Source organism: Primulina tabacum, chromosome 1 (assembly GCF_025594145.1).
Source record: "Primulina tabacum isolate GXHZ01 chromosome 1, ASM2559414v2, whole genome shotgun sequence".
NCBI lineage: Eukaryota > Viridiplantae > Streptophyta > Magnoliopsida > Lamiales > Gesneriaceae > Primulina > Primulina tabacum.
Window position 1 is genome coordinate 7,115,661 of NC_134550.1, and position 15,649 is coordinate 7,131,309.

General features: G+C 34.1%; 2 protein-coding genes across 2 annotated transcripts; one reads left to right on the forward strand and one right to left on the reverse strand.

The window, feature by feature from the left end:
- Positions 1 to 1,379: 1,379 nt before the first annotated feature.
- Positions 1,380 to 4,447, reverse strand: LOC142538356 (protein FIZZY-RELATED 3). The gene is made up of 10 exons (XM_075643694.1): positions 3,718 to 4,447; positions 3,131 to 3,253; positions 2,918 to 3,022; positions 2,656 to 2,835; positions 2,501 to 2,563; positions 2,193 to 2,387; positions 1,968 to 2,069; positions 1,819 to 1,881; positions 1,643 to 1,711; positions 1,380 to 1,522 (listed from the first exon to the last, which is right to left on the reverse strand). The coding sequence occupies exons 1-10, from the start codon at positions 4,258 to 4,260 to the stop codon at positions 1,469 to 1,471; spliced, it is 1,497 nt and encodes a 498-aa protein (XP_075499809.1). The 5' UTR covers positions 4,261 to 4,447; the 3' UTR covers positions 1,380 to 1,468.
- Positions 4,448 to 9,121: 4,674 nt separating this feature from the next.
- On the forward strand, positions 9,122 to 10,838 carry LOC142538370 (putative E3 ubiquitin-protein ligase RHC2A). Its single transcript, XM_075643706.1, has one exon. The coding sequence runs from the start codon at positions 9,281 to 9,283 to the stop codon at positions 10,412 to 10,414; it is 1,134 nt and encodes a 377-aa protein (XP_075499821.1). The 5' UTR covers positions 9,122 to 9,280; the 3' UTR covers positions 10,415 to 10,838.
- The last annotated feature ends 4,811 nt before the right edge of the window (positions 10,839 to 15,649 follow it).

Consider the following 15,649-nt stretch of genomic DNA (forward strand, 5'->3'; position numbering starts at 1 on the left):
AATAAACGATTATGAACGGTAAATCGAATCAACCGGTTTTTGTTTTTTTTAAACCTTAAACTTAATATTTTGTTATATATAGATGATCATTTAAAATTTGGACTTCACCAAACATATTATTTTAGTAACTAAACTTTATTTAATATATTTTTATTTAAAATATATAACTATAATTGATCTTTTGAATATATGTATATAGTTATTTAATAAATTTAGTAATATATATTTTTTGTCTATTTATATACATCTTTTTTTATATTATATTAATATTTATATAATATAAAAATATTTCGGTACGACCGTCCGACTAAACCGATCCAACGGTTGGACCATTTTTTTTTAAAGATAGATAGATTCGATTATCGATCCGACGATGGAAACATTAGTTTCGAGTTCATGATCTTCTCCAGTAGAACAATTTTCCACTTCATAATTCTATGAAAGATGCTTAAAAATTCTAAAATCTATATATAAATTTCTAAAACATAAAAAACATCGCCATTTAAGTTAATAATAATAATAATATAATAATAGCAATGATAATAAATATTATTATTATTGTTATTATACTAGTATATTTATTTGGAGTGTTGAAATGATCATTTAGAATTACGAGTCGAAAATTGTTCAAAATATTTTTTTAAAACATATTTGCAAACACCACTTTATCCAATAGTTATTACTTTTCGTAAAATTATTAACTTTGGATCGTAGAATATTAGGTACAATTAAATTCTCTATTATATAGTTTAAACTCGGTGCTTTGAAGAATATATTTCCCAGCAGAAAATTGGTTTGGTCAAATGTCCTCGTTTATTAGGCGGCCAATGACTGAACCTTTGGATTACTTTACCAAACAAAGCGTAAAACCAGGGGAAAAAAATTGCATAATTCAGGCAATTTGTCACTAAGGAACTTTAACTTTTCCACATGAGAATTTTTTTATTTTTTTCCCGAGTTTGGCAAATTTTATAAAAAGTCACGCATCATTAGGATAAAATAATAATTGCTCAAAATTTGGAATCTTTCAATTCATAGAGTCGAGTCATTGAATATTTGTTCTAATATTTTTGCAAATCTAAATCAAACCAAAATTCTAAAAAAAAAAGAGAGATAATGGACCGCACATGACAAATCGATTTAAATATCTTGACAAAAAAAAAAAAACCGCACCGTGATCATCCTTGCTCAGACGACTCAGCTCGGTTCATACTTCAAAATTTTTGAGCCCTTACACCAGTTGTTGTATCATGAAATTTAACGACTGAGCCAAGAACTCTATGATAGACAAACAACCAAAAGGGCTATCGGATATATATCATCTTAGACGAACTACGAAAGCAAAGAGCCAGCCTCTCCAGCCTAATCTGTATAATCCACGGAGCACACTGTCGATAGCGAACAAAAAACCCCTCTGCACCCCTATATGGTCATGGTGTAAAATTTAGAGTTACAATTGCAGCATCCGTCATCGGATTTGAGTTCTTCCCAGAGACCAAAGGCCGGTGTCCTTCACTGGTGCCTGGAATGCACAAAACTTGGCGGTTATGAGAAACATAGTTTTGGATGCAAGAATCAGACAGGAGAGCCACCCACACATGATATATGTGAACACAGGACACAACAACCATTCGGCACTTACAGGGGTTTTCACGTATGGAAAAACATTCCAAAATCTGAGAGTTTCATCCCCTGCTCCAGTTACTATTGTCTGCAGAAGTTGAGTTCAATAATTTATATATACATTTTAAAAGATTGAAGTCAAACACTCATTGTACTAGGTGTTTGTGTCGCGAACTAGACAGTGTCTGATTTTACCTGACCGTCAGGAGACATTGCTAAGTAAAGTACTCGTAAACTATGTCCGGTAAGTGTCGCAACCTATTAAGAGGGGTGGGGAGGATCAAGATGTATAATTTTTGCAAGAAAAATGGAGTAAGGTGAAATGAAACTGTCTTTTTTTCTACCTTTGCCATAGATGGATATTTCCACACCATTATCTGATTCTGTGAATATCCATGAGTGCTCACTAGCTCGTTCACGTTTTTACTCCACATTAGATTGCATACCTAAAAAATGACAATCCAAGCACATATTAGTGAAGTTCCTGAATCTTATTTGTTGTTATTTTAAACATCGAAACACCTTGGATCTATATGTTATTTATGTATCGATATGGTATAATAACAAACCTGGCTTCCGGTATCTACACTATTTAGTTGGTTTCCGGTTGTCGTATTCCAAAATCGGATGCACCGATCAGCTGTTCCTCCTCCAGATGCCAGAAGACTATTTTGGTGAGGCGACCAGGCAATGGCCTTTACAGCTGCAGTATGTTCCGTCAGCTTCAAGATTGGTTGCTGTGAATGCTGATTCCACACTAATAGCTGAATCCCCGATACCACATATGAACAAGTTACGAAAATTTTCTGGGTCCAGACTCTGATACAAATTGCAATCTTACTCTGAAATTTATCTAGTATATGCTGAAGATTATTACCTGATTGTCATTACCACCCGATGCAAGTTCTCGGTCGTCATGTGACCATTTCAGCCCACATATCTACAATAATCGAAGGCAAAGATTAGCCTTAGCTCCAAGAAATGTAATGCAAAATGCTGAGTTTTCAAGAAACAGCATTTTTCAGTTTTCACCTCAGATTTGTGTCCCACGAGCTTGGAAATATAATCACTCGGGACACGAAGATCATGCTGAAGTATGGTTCTATCTCTACTTCCAGAAGATAATATGCGTGAGCTCCAAGCCAACACTCCGGTTCTTGTTTGATGTCCTCCCATAGTTCTTAATCTCTTGCACTGAGTTCCATCCCAGACCTATGGCCCGAAAAAAGAAACAATGCCAGTAAGCAGAAAGCACCTAAGCAAGAGCCACGCTCACAAAGGACTCAGAATTTACCTGAACTTGTCCAAGATTTGTGCCAATCGATACATAAGACCCCTCTCGTGTCCATTGGACCGAACTGACACTATCATTAGGCCCCAAGTCGCACAACTTTGTGACCTAAGCATCAATAAATGGTATCGAAGTTCGATGACTAACACACAATCCAACTATGTGATAGGGATCAGAATTTATTTGAAAGAAGTTTGGCGAACAGAAGGAACTCACTTTACTGTTTGAAGCACTCCATAAATAAACACAAGTTCCCAATCCAACAGCAAGGACATTCTGAGAAGACCAATCGACTACATTGAGATAGAAATCATCTTGAAGGGAAGGTGCATCAAGAACCTGCAAATAATACTGTTATAAATCCTAGCGAAGTCTTTTTGGTTGCAAACATATTTAGTCACCAGCATGAATTTATGATGGAGGACGAGGTATCAAGAAATTTTGATTATGAGGACAAAAATGCAAATTTATATCTAATCTTGTTACTGAAGCCAGGTTCCCTCTCTCGATCAACTGGAATCTAAACGTTGTTTTGGACAATCAATCTTCCGATACTAGTGCTAAACCAATGTGTAGATCAGCACAAAACCATTACTGGCATTAGCTTTCATATGTGAACTTGATGCATAAGAGGAGTAAATTTTATTTAAATAATACGCTTCAGAACATATGCTAGTAGAATCTGAGCGACCTTTTATCTTCATTATTTCTTGCATCTAAGCACTGATTCATGCTATCTGAATCTATCAGGTTTCTTTAATCAAGAAAATCATCCATGGGAAAATTAATCCAACAAAATGTACCTTATGAGGCGTCTTGGGAACCTTCCTAGGTGGCTTTGGAGGTGTAGAAACCTCACCGGATATCCCATTTTCCTGCCCCAAAATCGAAGGCGAAAACGGAGAATTCGGCCCAGAAGAATGCTGCTCTGTCCTGAACCTTAGCATGTTCTTGTTCGGACTCATTGGCGACCTTCCTTTCGCAGTACCTGCAACAAAATCACACTCAAAATCAGTTCCAAAAAGCTCGGTTCTCAACAACCTGGAATACGCTTCACTTCCCCCTCCTCCTCCTCCACCCTCCTTCACCGGGGACGCCTTCTCCATCAGCCCAAACGTATGCAGTCTCGACGAAGATCTGCACGGAATGAACCTGTCGCTGCACAAAGAAGTGGACTTGGAAGGCGAAGAAGACGCCGATAAATTCGATATAGTCCGGGGTGACATCGATTTTATCGGGGATGAGAGGTTTACAGAGGAACAAGAGAAGGTTTCCAGGCGTAAACTTGTTCCAGACATTGACGCCGGCATATTAATGCCACTCTTTCTTCTCTGTGCTGTATCCATTTTTTCCTAGTTTCTTGATTGCCTTTGAGCTTAAAAAAATCGTGGGTTGTTGATTTCTCAACAATCTGTGAAAATGGGTGCGCGAGAAAGGCCCCTCCTCGTATGAGATAGAGAGGTCTCGCTCTTCTTCAATAGTTCTTGAAAGAGAATGGCAATGGCGGACGGAGTTTGAATAAGCTCTGCTTGCAACGGTCACTGGCTCTCTTAAGTGAGCTGGTAGGCTCCTTGCTTAAGACAACTAGCCGTTACCCATGAATTAGTTCCTCAATTGGGCATAATTTATTAATTTCCTTTCAGATTTAATATCATATCATTGAATTATATTAATTTATTCCCTCCAACTATACAACTACTTAAACGCAGTATATGATTAATTTATCATTTTACTCGATCAATTTTTAAATTACATCACTTATCCAATTTTTTTTTCAATTATATTTGTTATTTTAATTTACTTATTTTGAATACTATGTAATAATTTCAAAATAAAATTAATGTTATATGATCAAAATCATCAAGTTAAACTAAAATAGGCATTACAAATTTGTGGTATTAAACAAATTTAAATTAAATGACTATTATTACAGTTGTAATTCAATATGTTATTTCGGAATCCGGATAAACATACTATGTATGTAAAGTATATCATATATTTAAGTTGATGGAGTAGATGATATCATGTTGCACATGAGCTAAGGAATGCGATTATCTAACTGACATACTTTGCAGGTTATTATACGAAGGCCGATTGTCTATCCAATACATACTAAAAAAAACAACCAATGTGGTTATTTGATACTATTGACTGAATATTTGACAAGACAATTTTTTTTAGCAATTAGTGGGAAAAAATATGATTTTGATCAAACACAAATTCTTCTTTCTGAAGCTCTAGTAAATAGTGAGAATTCTTGATCTCTCTCGATATATCTCTCGATTCGATGGACACCGTATACATCAAGTATAGCTAATATGAAAACAATCATGCTTGTCTGCGAGTACACTCATTGCCCTAGCGCCGAATGGATATATAATATGGCCCCGAACAAGGACGACTACGATTAACATTTAAACATTGAATCCCTTTTAGTTACTTGGCATAAACCTCTCCTTTATGAGGAAGAGGCGTGAGTTCTTTTTCCCACGTTAATAAAAAATATTCCACATCTCATACCCATCCCAAGTAATTTTGATAGTTGTACTAAAAAAAATCCCTTTTAGTTGACTGATATTAAAATCCTAGCGAGACATAACATTTTGACTCGTAAGATCAGAACAACGAGTTCACCGGCGAAACAACCTTCTCACTGTCTCGTAAGATTAGAACAATGAATTGGAACATATTCTTACGTACCCTTTAACTATTAACATTCAGCGCCAAAAAGTGTACAAAGTTACAAAGTCTCAAATTGCATTTTTCAGAAAAAGTTTTCATCGAAAGTTTATAGCTTAGAATATAGAAAACAAATATTTACCTTGTTGAGTTCTTGCAAAGGTAAAACTTCTCAAGGGCTAAAGTCTTTCATCGTGCACGAAAATGTTTCTTTTGGCTTCATATTGATATTCTCGAACTTTTGTTGTGTCGCAGTTAGCTTGTTCTCCCTCCATTTGTCATTTGCTTCATATAAATAGATCGATCTCCTTGGTAGTTGAGCAGCTTGCTAAACATGTGTTCTTATCTAGCATTATTTATAGAATGCCTTGTGTTTTTTTTCTTGTTGTCTGTCGTCCACTCCATTCTAGGATTTTCCATTTACACGGTTCCAAATTTGGTTGATCTCGAGGATCATTGTGTTAGTGTAGGTGCCTAGCGAGCCAACTTGTGACTTAAGCTATATTGACTATTACGTTAAAACAATCTTTATTTTAATAATATTTTACGCTATTATTCAATTATAACATTTACTTTATATGTATACCCATGCAAGCTGTATAGATAAAGTCATTGAATATACAAAAGTCACCATGAGGTTTTTCTCACAACGTAAGATCATGAAACTCATTAGAAGTGTACTGTATATATCTAAATATGTTCTTAGTCGATTCAGCCGCTTAAAATAAAGATAAAGATCGCTTGAGACTATCATCTATGATGTAAACGCCATGTTTCATTGGTAAGTGCATGTAGATTTTCATTTATACATATGACTGATCATTTGATGATGCACTAAACAACTTTCTCTCGGACTGTCTAAGTGGTTATTACTTATCGATTTGATTAATCTGCGGTTATAGTTGTACATCATGAGTTCTTTGACATGTGATTATGTAGATGCGCTATATATTAGCATGCACTTTAATTCATTTATCGACTTCATTGAGGGTTATCAGTGGCGAGATCACATGTAGTTTCGAAATATATATGAACCAACACATTATAGTCTGGGATTTACCGTTCGCCTACGGGTGAATATATCATATATGATCTGATTAGTTATTAGTGCAAAAAATATCTGATTAGATTAAGACATGTGCATTTTGGAAAGGTGTTTCATCAGTTGCATATACATTTCACTGTTAGTACTCAAAGATATATTACATAATTACCGAATTTATTTGCAACTCTCGATATCAATGATTGCTGATTCGATCGGGATATATGAATTGAAGGGACCGTGCTGTACATTAACCATAACTTAAGGTTCTTGCAGGCACTATCGATAATACCTAGGAGATCATGATGCAATGCTACTATAAGTTATTATCTAGAAGTTATTATCATGATCTGTTGGGTACAATCAGGCTTGAGTTCTGACGTTCTTGATCAAGGGACTGATGAAAATAATGAGGCTAATTAAGATAATCTCGAATAAGAACAAATGTTGTTCTGAGTCACATGAAGTTGTGAACCCATGACTAGCCGTATCCATGAACCATTGATGGTCACAGAAGTATCAGATTATGTGTTTCTGTTGAGACAATCAAATTCAAAGAGTTGAATTTGACGAATGTATTTTGATGTAGATTAAACAGATTATTTATAAAAGAATTTATATGTTGATTACGTGTAATGAAAGATGTGGAAGTTAGGACAAGAGCTGATTAAGTGAGGAAAGTGAAAATTTCTGTTTTAGTTAAAAAGTTAATAAAACTAGCTGCTGCAAAAAATGGATCGATGAAAATTTTGATCTTAAAATTTTTTATTTTTCATTATACGAAGGAGATTTGTACCCTCGATACATCGACGTTATTTGATCGTCGATTGGGGTTATAATTAGTTTACAATTATTTATTTAGTAAATTTAAAATCTACTAATTAAATAATAATAATAGTATTGATGACTACTAAATGTAAAATTCTCATGAAAAATTCTAAAATAGTTTAGATTAATTAATTAATTGAGTAATCAAATGAAATTTATTTTATTTAAAGCATGAATATGTATAAGTATTTGTGTGTGTGTGTGTGTGTATATATGTATATTGTATTATCAAAAGTCCATAATAATTTAATTATGAATGATATTTTCAAAAATATAAAATAAATACATGAGAAATTTTGAATAATGACATTACAAGTAGGATTTCTAATTTAATTAATAATTAAAATATATAAATATTTCATTAAAAATTATATCAAATAACGTAATTTTTACACACAAAATCTTCTCTCCTCTCTCCCCTAACAAAAAATATTGGTCACACCTATATTTTGGAGAAAATATTTTGGCCACCATCCTTCCACCGCACTGCCGCTCCAACGCCACCTCAACACCGTCGGATATCTGAAATTTCGGTGATCTAATCTCGACGCAAACTCCGTTTAGATCTCTAGTAAAATATATATGAGAAACAAAGTTTATGATCATAGACTTGATTTGACCATCGAAGAAAGGAAGAGATTCGTTCGTAAAAATTTAAAAGAAATCATATATCCGCTTAATAACATAATAGTTGGAGCCGACATCATATACACAAAAGTAAATTAAACTAAATACCATATGAATGTTTATTTAAATAATAAGACGCTCAATGAAGTTTTGAACGTAAAAACAAAAATTTTAAATTTCTATTGCATTTTGGGTGTAAAAAGATCTGTCTGCACACATATTTTCTCTTTGTCATAACGACCCTCTTAAAAAAATATCGAGTTCTTGTTTGAAGATGCCATCAACTCACATTCTCCTCAAATCAACAGTATCATCTCTAACATCATTTGTTCGGATCGGTTAAAATTTAGAGTGCAGGAATAAAATATCTATATTTCTTAAAACATTTTGGTTACGCGGTGAATTGAGTGTATTTGTTTTTGTTAAGATAACGAAAAAAATAAATACAAAAAAAATAAATGTGTAAACATCGAACCTTACAACTTTATATACGTTTGATGGTAGATCCCTCTATTCTTTAATGTTTTGGATAATTATAGCTTTGTTTAGATGTCCCTCACTCAACCTAGTTGTTCACTCTTTTTTTCACAATGAAGTTCATAAATGAATATTATTAAAGAGAGTTTGATCAAGGGTAGGCACATTTTGTTAGAGCTGATTATACTAATTGCGATTTATTAATATAAAATTATGATTAGTTATATAATCAACAAGAAACAAGTTACAATTTTTGGAATAGATATTGTGAGATGATTTCATTAATTTTTATTCGTAAGACGTGTCAATCATACTCATATTTACAATAAAAAATATTTTTGACATAAAAAATAATATATTGATCGAAATAAATTTTTTATCTCACAAATTAACCCGTAAGAACGTGTTATAAAAATTTTTATCAAAATTTTGCTTTTTTAAAATTATACATGTAAAAAGAAAAATGAAGTAAATCACTCAATAAAATACAATAGTTTAAAGCATGAAAAAATAAACATGTATGGTTTCCGGTGGGGTCGAATGAAAGCATTAGCAGGTTCAATGTATCCTTCTTTCATTCTTTTCCATCGCAGTTATTATTTATATTTTCCTCAGACACACCGCCGCCGCCTCAGTTTCCTTCAATTTCTGTGGAAGAAACTTCGGATTTTTCAGATCTGAAACAGTAGTTTTGAAAGTAAGAAGACCTCTAGATGTCGATGTCTTCGAATTTCTGGTGTTACGGATGCAACCGGTTCGTTAGCGTTTTGACCCAAGATTCCGTCAGCTGCACCGATTGCAATGGCGGATTCGTCGAAGTGGTTGACTCTCCCACTCGATCTCCGATCTCCAACTCCAGGAGACAGCCTTTTCCGTCAGCTTCCGTGCAAAACCCCGATTCGAGCTCTGGTCCAGGGCCGGATCTGAGTCCGAGGTTGAGACGGAGCCGCAGGAGCGGAGGAGATAGGTCTCCGTTCAATCCGGTTATTGTTCTCCGTGGTCTTAACGATAGCGGGGATGGAAGGGAAGCTGCTGCTGGATTCGAGCTGTATTATGATGAAGGAGCTGGATCGGGTTTAAGACCGTTGCCCGCCAGTATATCGGAGTTCTTACTTGGGTCGGGTTTTGAAAGATTGCTCGATCAATTGGCACAAATTGAGGCTAATGGGATTGCTAGAATTGAACGAAACCTGCCTGCTTCTAAAGCTGCCATTGGATCTATGCCCACAGTCGAGATAAGTGGGCAGCACATAGCGCTTGAATCGCACTGCGCAGTTTGTAAAGAGCCCTTTGAGCTGGGGGTTGAAGCCCGTGAAATGCCTTGCAATCATTTATACCATCAAGATTGTATTTTACCCTGGCTTTCCTTAAAAAATTCGTGTCCTGTCTGTAGACATGAGTTGCCGACTGATAATGACAACGCTAACAGAATTCATTATGCGACAGAAGTGAACATGGGTGAGAATGAAGTGGCGAATGATGACGAGACCGTGGGACTAACTATATGGAGATTACCAGGTGGAGGGTTTGCTGTTGGAAGATTTTCTGGAGGGAGAAGAGGCGGAGAGAGGGAATTGCCCGTGGTTTACACAGAAATGGATGGTGGTTTTAATACCAACGGGGTTTCAAGGAGAATTTCTTGGGGTTCTAGAGGAATCGTGTCAAGGGATAGAAGTGGATTGAGGAGGGTTTTGCATAATTTGTTTGCTTGTTTCGGTTTAGGTGGATCTTCTAATTCTGGTTTGGATTCTAGAATGAGTCGGAGGAGTGGCTTGCTACCATCGGTGAGCTCGACTTCGAGACAATTTAGTAGATGGGGTTACGAAATTAATGGTGAGAATGTATAAATTGGACTGATGAGTTCTGGTGGAAGAACTCTGTTTCTATTCAAATTATGTATAAGCTGGATGTGCAACAACTGAAGAATCACAAGTCTTGTTTTCTGTTCTTGATTTGGTGACATTTGGCTGATATCTGAGATGAAGTTAGTTGTTCATAAACATGACATAAAGTTGATGAATTGGAGGAATATAATACTAAAAATGGCAGGACTGGGTTCTCGGATATCGAAATAGGAGGTAACTAACCAAGCTATTGGAACTTGAAGGAGCACCTTTTTCCTTTTCGCATTTGTTTTCCTTCACAATTTTGCAAATGGTAGTTCCTCTGTTGTTGCCATTTGTGTACCTTTGTTTCTATTTTAGCCTAGGAAGCTTGTTGTATTATGGTATATGGGCAAACTGATTGGTGGCTTCACATATAGAAAACTTATACATTATTGTGGAGAATGCGTATTTGTTTGTACTGTGTTATCACGTGGTTGATTTTCTATATATATATATATATATATATATATAAACTTATGTTGTATAGTTGCAGTTGATTTTGTCACTTTAGAAGGTTGAATTTTGGATCACATCATGTTGTTTTGGTGTGCAAATGTGGGAGGAGAAATGTACTTGTAGAAATGTATTATACATTATTTTGTAGGTTAAGTTATGGTATGGAATATTTTTTGAAGTGCCTGGGATAGTAAAAAAAAGGTAATGACATTTGCACTTCATGATGTGTAACTACACTCCACTTAATGTTTCAAATTTATTCACAAGTGGAGTGCAAATAATAAAAAGTGGAGTATAAATAAGTAAATAACACCACCCTAAGAATGGGGAATAGTTTTTAATTTTATGTGATTTGGCAAATTTAAGTTTCATAACATACTGAAATCGTATGTAAAAGTTTTTTGAAAATTACTGTATTACTTTTCCAAAAACATGAAGTCTTCAATTCCGACAATTCGACACACTGGATTCTCCTCTGCCTGCCTACTAATCCTTTGTCGCACTTGTGCAGAAAATTAGTCAAGCAATGGCACATGCCAAATATGTGGTCAATATAGGAAATATGAAAATCCCTTCGAAAGATGAATCAGTAGACACGTCTTTTTTGTGTTTTTATTTTGGTCTTTTATATTTGGTGTTGCAGCAAATAGTCTGGTTAGACTCTTGGCAGCGCACAGCCTGTCCCGTTAGATGAATAAGGTCATCTCTGAGAATAAACAGGTAGTTCAGACTTCAGGCAATCTTTCATAGAGCAAGTTTCCTTGTTTTCCATATCATAATGTTTGACTGGCGTAGTATCAGGAATGATTTTGAGAGAGAGAGGATAGGAACAATTGGAGAAGGATTATGGTTAAAGTTTAAAGATGTATCCATGTACTTATCTTCTCATACATTTTCCCTCTGAAGTTGACTCGGATTCAAAGGAGGTGACATTCTTAGAGAGACATTGAAGAGTAAGTACAATATTTGTATAAAAAATAGAAATTTGTTCCACCCTACTCTTGGAGCATACCCAAACTTTTAATCAAATCATTGTAAAGGGGTTGCATGAGTTTTTTTAACGTTGCCTAACATCACATGCAAAAATGAACTGGTTTCCTTTGTAACCCTTGGATCAAATGTCAAGGTACTAACCATATGTTAGGTCGAATTATCCCCAACATATAATAACTGATGAAGACTTAACCGGAGATGAAGTACGGGTTGATTTGGATTGCGAGAATGAACGCACTTTAACCGAAGACTTCTGGTGTGAAGGACAAGTAGCAAAAGAATGGTAGCAAAAGAGAACTAGCCACACCTAAAAGGTGACAAATTTTCCTTTCTGAAATGCCATTTGTTTGAGGGGTGTCGGGATAAGAACTTTGAGTGGCTACATATTCTGCTACAGTTGAATTTTAAATTTTTGGTGGCCTTAGAAAGAAAATTTTAAGTCTTTTGGAGCTTTTGATTTTTCTTCAGAGGATTAACCCGACAAATTCTTTTTCAATCATTGATGAAAATGATAGACCAACATGTCTTGATATGTATTTCGCATGAGATGTTCTTCAAATATTAATATGAATTAGTGAGAAAGGGCACTGTGGTGAAGTGGTTTATACTTATATTTTTTCCGGATGCCCAATGGGCCAGCTCAAGAGAGATAGTGAAAGAAAGTTATCCCAATCACACACAAACAGATCAAGTCTGTATGGGCCAAAAGAAAAGTCCAGAATCAAAATACAAATCAATATAAGTTGGAAAGCTCATCTCGAAGAATATAAGAAGAAGAGAGAAAAGCTGATAAACATAGTGTATGTGTTCGTACTGTTCTTTGTACAAAAGAGATATTCCCCAGAGAAGAAGGTGTGTGTGTTGAGCGGTTTCTGGTGTTTGAGTATTTTCTCTGCTCTTGTAATTGAAAGAGTGAGCTGTGTAGAGGATTATTCATTGTAAACCATTCCCATTTTGAATTTTTTTAGTGGAACGATCTCTGATCAAGTGGATGTAGAACTCGTTATAGTCCGAACCACTATAACTCGGCGTTGAATTCCTCTTTACTGCCTTCTTCTTGATTCTTGTTATCCGTTGAGTCTCGCATTATCCTTTATAACAGGCGCTAACATCGTACAAGAAATTCTTTTAAATTTTTAATATGTTGGTCTTGCCTTTGAAGCTATTTTGGGTGTGGATCATTTGGTTCTTGTTTGAAGTTGTAAAACAAATTTTACAGAAGACTTGAAGCTCAATTGGTTCAGTTATAACGTCATGTTTTACAATGTCAAGCATATGAGTTTAATGGCTTTAAAAAGCCTTCGAAAAATACTTTAAAGCATATTTTAATTGAAGAGATGCATGAAACGGTATGAAATGGACTTTACTAATATGTTGGATTTTTTTTTAACATATAGTTGCAATTGATGTTCATTATATACAGTTGTCTTCGTGCGGGACGATAGCTGGGGATATGACGCATATATATGGTATGTTTGGACATATAACACTGTTATAAAAGTGTTTTTAAATATTTTTTTATAAACTTTTTTTGTAAATAAATACGTGTTTGGACAATTATTATATAAAAATATTTTTAAAATTATAAAATAATATGTTTTGATTTATATCATTGCTTTCAATTTTAAAAGCATGAAAAAACACGTTTCAATTGTTTTAAAAAATATATACTTGGAGAATACTTTTTTTAAAGTATTTTTCAAAAACGTTTTACAAAAATCTTGTCCAAATGCATAATTGATTTTTTCAATTATAAAATACTAAAAACGTTTTTAAACTACATGTCCAAATGTAGCCACAGTCTTTTCCAACTTCTCGATATAATTTGGATCATTTTTTTTTATTGTTTGTTCTTGTGGTCTACCGCTTAGATTAATTAATGTGTAAGTGAAAAGTCTAGGCATTAGACTTGTTACTTCTCGATTTCTCAACATATAAATTTTTTTGGATTATTTTCCTATTTGCACACGACACGGTCTCACGAATTTTTATCTATGTGACATGTCAATCCTACCGATATTCACAATAAAAAGTAATATTCTTAGCATAAAAAGTAATATTTTTGCATGGATGACTCAAATAAGAGATCCGTATCACAAAATACGACTCATGAGATCGTCTCACACAATTTTTTGTCTTTGCGCACATACTTTAACTCATTTATCTCGTTCCTATGATTGCTGTTGTTTTCCTTTATATAAATAATCGACAAAATTGGATTATTACAAGATTCTTGATCCATTTTCTTTCTTAACAATTGTGATAATCTATTCAAACATAAAATTATTTCTACTTTTTGAAAAAATAAAATTAATTAAATCACTCAATTAAATACTTTTTAGCTTTTAACTCAAAGACGTGATTCATATGCATACACACACACCTATACACATGTGGATACATTGGTCAAATATATACAATACACATGTATATGCTCATGAACATGTAAACATACACCTATACATATATATGTGTATACACACACACCTGCCAATTTTGGCATAAGCTTTTCATCAAATTGGATATGGGTGGGGTCGTTCAATATTGGACCAGATATGTAAGATCTATTTTTAACTTTATATATATATATATATATATATATATATATATATATATATATATATATATAAGAAAGTGAACGAAAACCGAAACAATGGTTCACGACGGCTAGCAAGTGAGTTTATGCTATATCGGAAGTAGACCGATCTAGTGTTTTTGTTTAGTATGTGGGACTTAGCCTATTGGGCTTGTTCTTTTGAATGAGAAATTGGACAAGCAAAGACTTATATTGTACACGATGAGTGAGAAATGCCTCACATATGAAAATAATCATAACATTAGTAAGCTTAAATTGAGTTACACTTTGTGAATGTGTAAGAAAGATTGGTCAAGATGTTCTCTCTCGCGCACGCCGGCGCATGAGATGCAAATCTCGGGCCCGATTTGCAAGGGAGAAAAAGGCTTGACTTGTGTGCAAACATACGAGCGTGACCTTGGTGCGTCGAATGTCGGACCGATCAAGGAAAATTTTCACACCAATGTTCATCTGGATTTTGCTATTTTTTATTTTCGAAAATTCTATTATAGTATGGGCTGTCAGCTGGACTCTGCAAAAACTTACTGTACTATATCATTATATATATTGTGTAATATATTATATGATGATCGGTCGATAATTTCACTTGAAAATAAAAATATAAGGTTCATCGATAATTTTTTACTATGCTCTGATGTAATACTTAAGTATTATCCAATGATTCAACATGTGTGCCTTCATTAAAAAAAAAAAAAAAAAAAAAAAAACCATTCGTACCAGCTGTAAATTTGGGTTGGTTCGTCCGTGTTAAAAAATTTGAATTGAGCTACTATTTTTGAAACGTTGGGAGAAAAGTCAAAAAAGAGCTGGCTCATTTAGGGCTGTTGGCCAGCCGCCATTTATTCAAAAAGTGTTTTTAAAATTATTGATAAAGAAGAAAAAAATAATATGGAGAGGTAAACAAAATCATATGACGAATTATGTATAGTTGATTAATTTTGAAATATTTATATTACTTATAATTATTAAAGATTTATATTGTTTATAATGATTTATGTATGATTGTATGTTGATAAAGTATGAAATATTTGTATAATTTAGAATTAGAATAGTTTATATGGTTGTCGATTGATGAGTTTTGAAATATTTATATTATTAAGAATGAATTATGTATGTTTTTTTTTAAAAAAAATTTAACGAGTAAACCTTCC

Coding starts and splice junctions, on each gene's coding strand:
- LOC142538370 (XM_075643706.1), top strand. CDS start 9,281: ATGTCGATGTCTTCGAATTTCTGGTGTTACGGATGCAACCGGTTCGTT.
- LOC142538356 (XM_075643694.1), bottom strand. CDS start 4,260: ATGGATACAGCACAGAGAAGAAAGAGTGGCATTAATATGCCGGCGTCA. Junction 3,023..3,130: donor GGAGTGCTTCAAACAGTAAA/GTGAGTTCCTTC, acceptor ATTGATGCTTAG/GTCACAAAGTTGTGCGACTT. Junction 1,882..1,967: donor AATATCCATCTATGGCAAAG/GTAGAAAAAAAG, acceptor CCCTCTTAATAG/GTTGCGACACTTACCGGACA.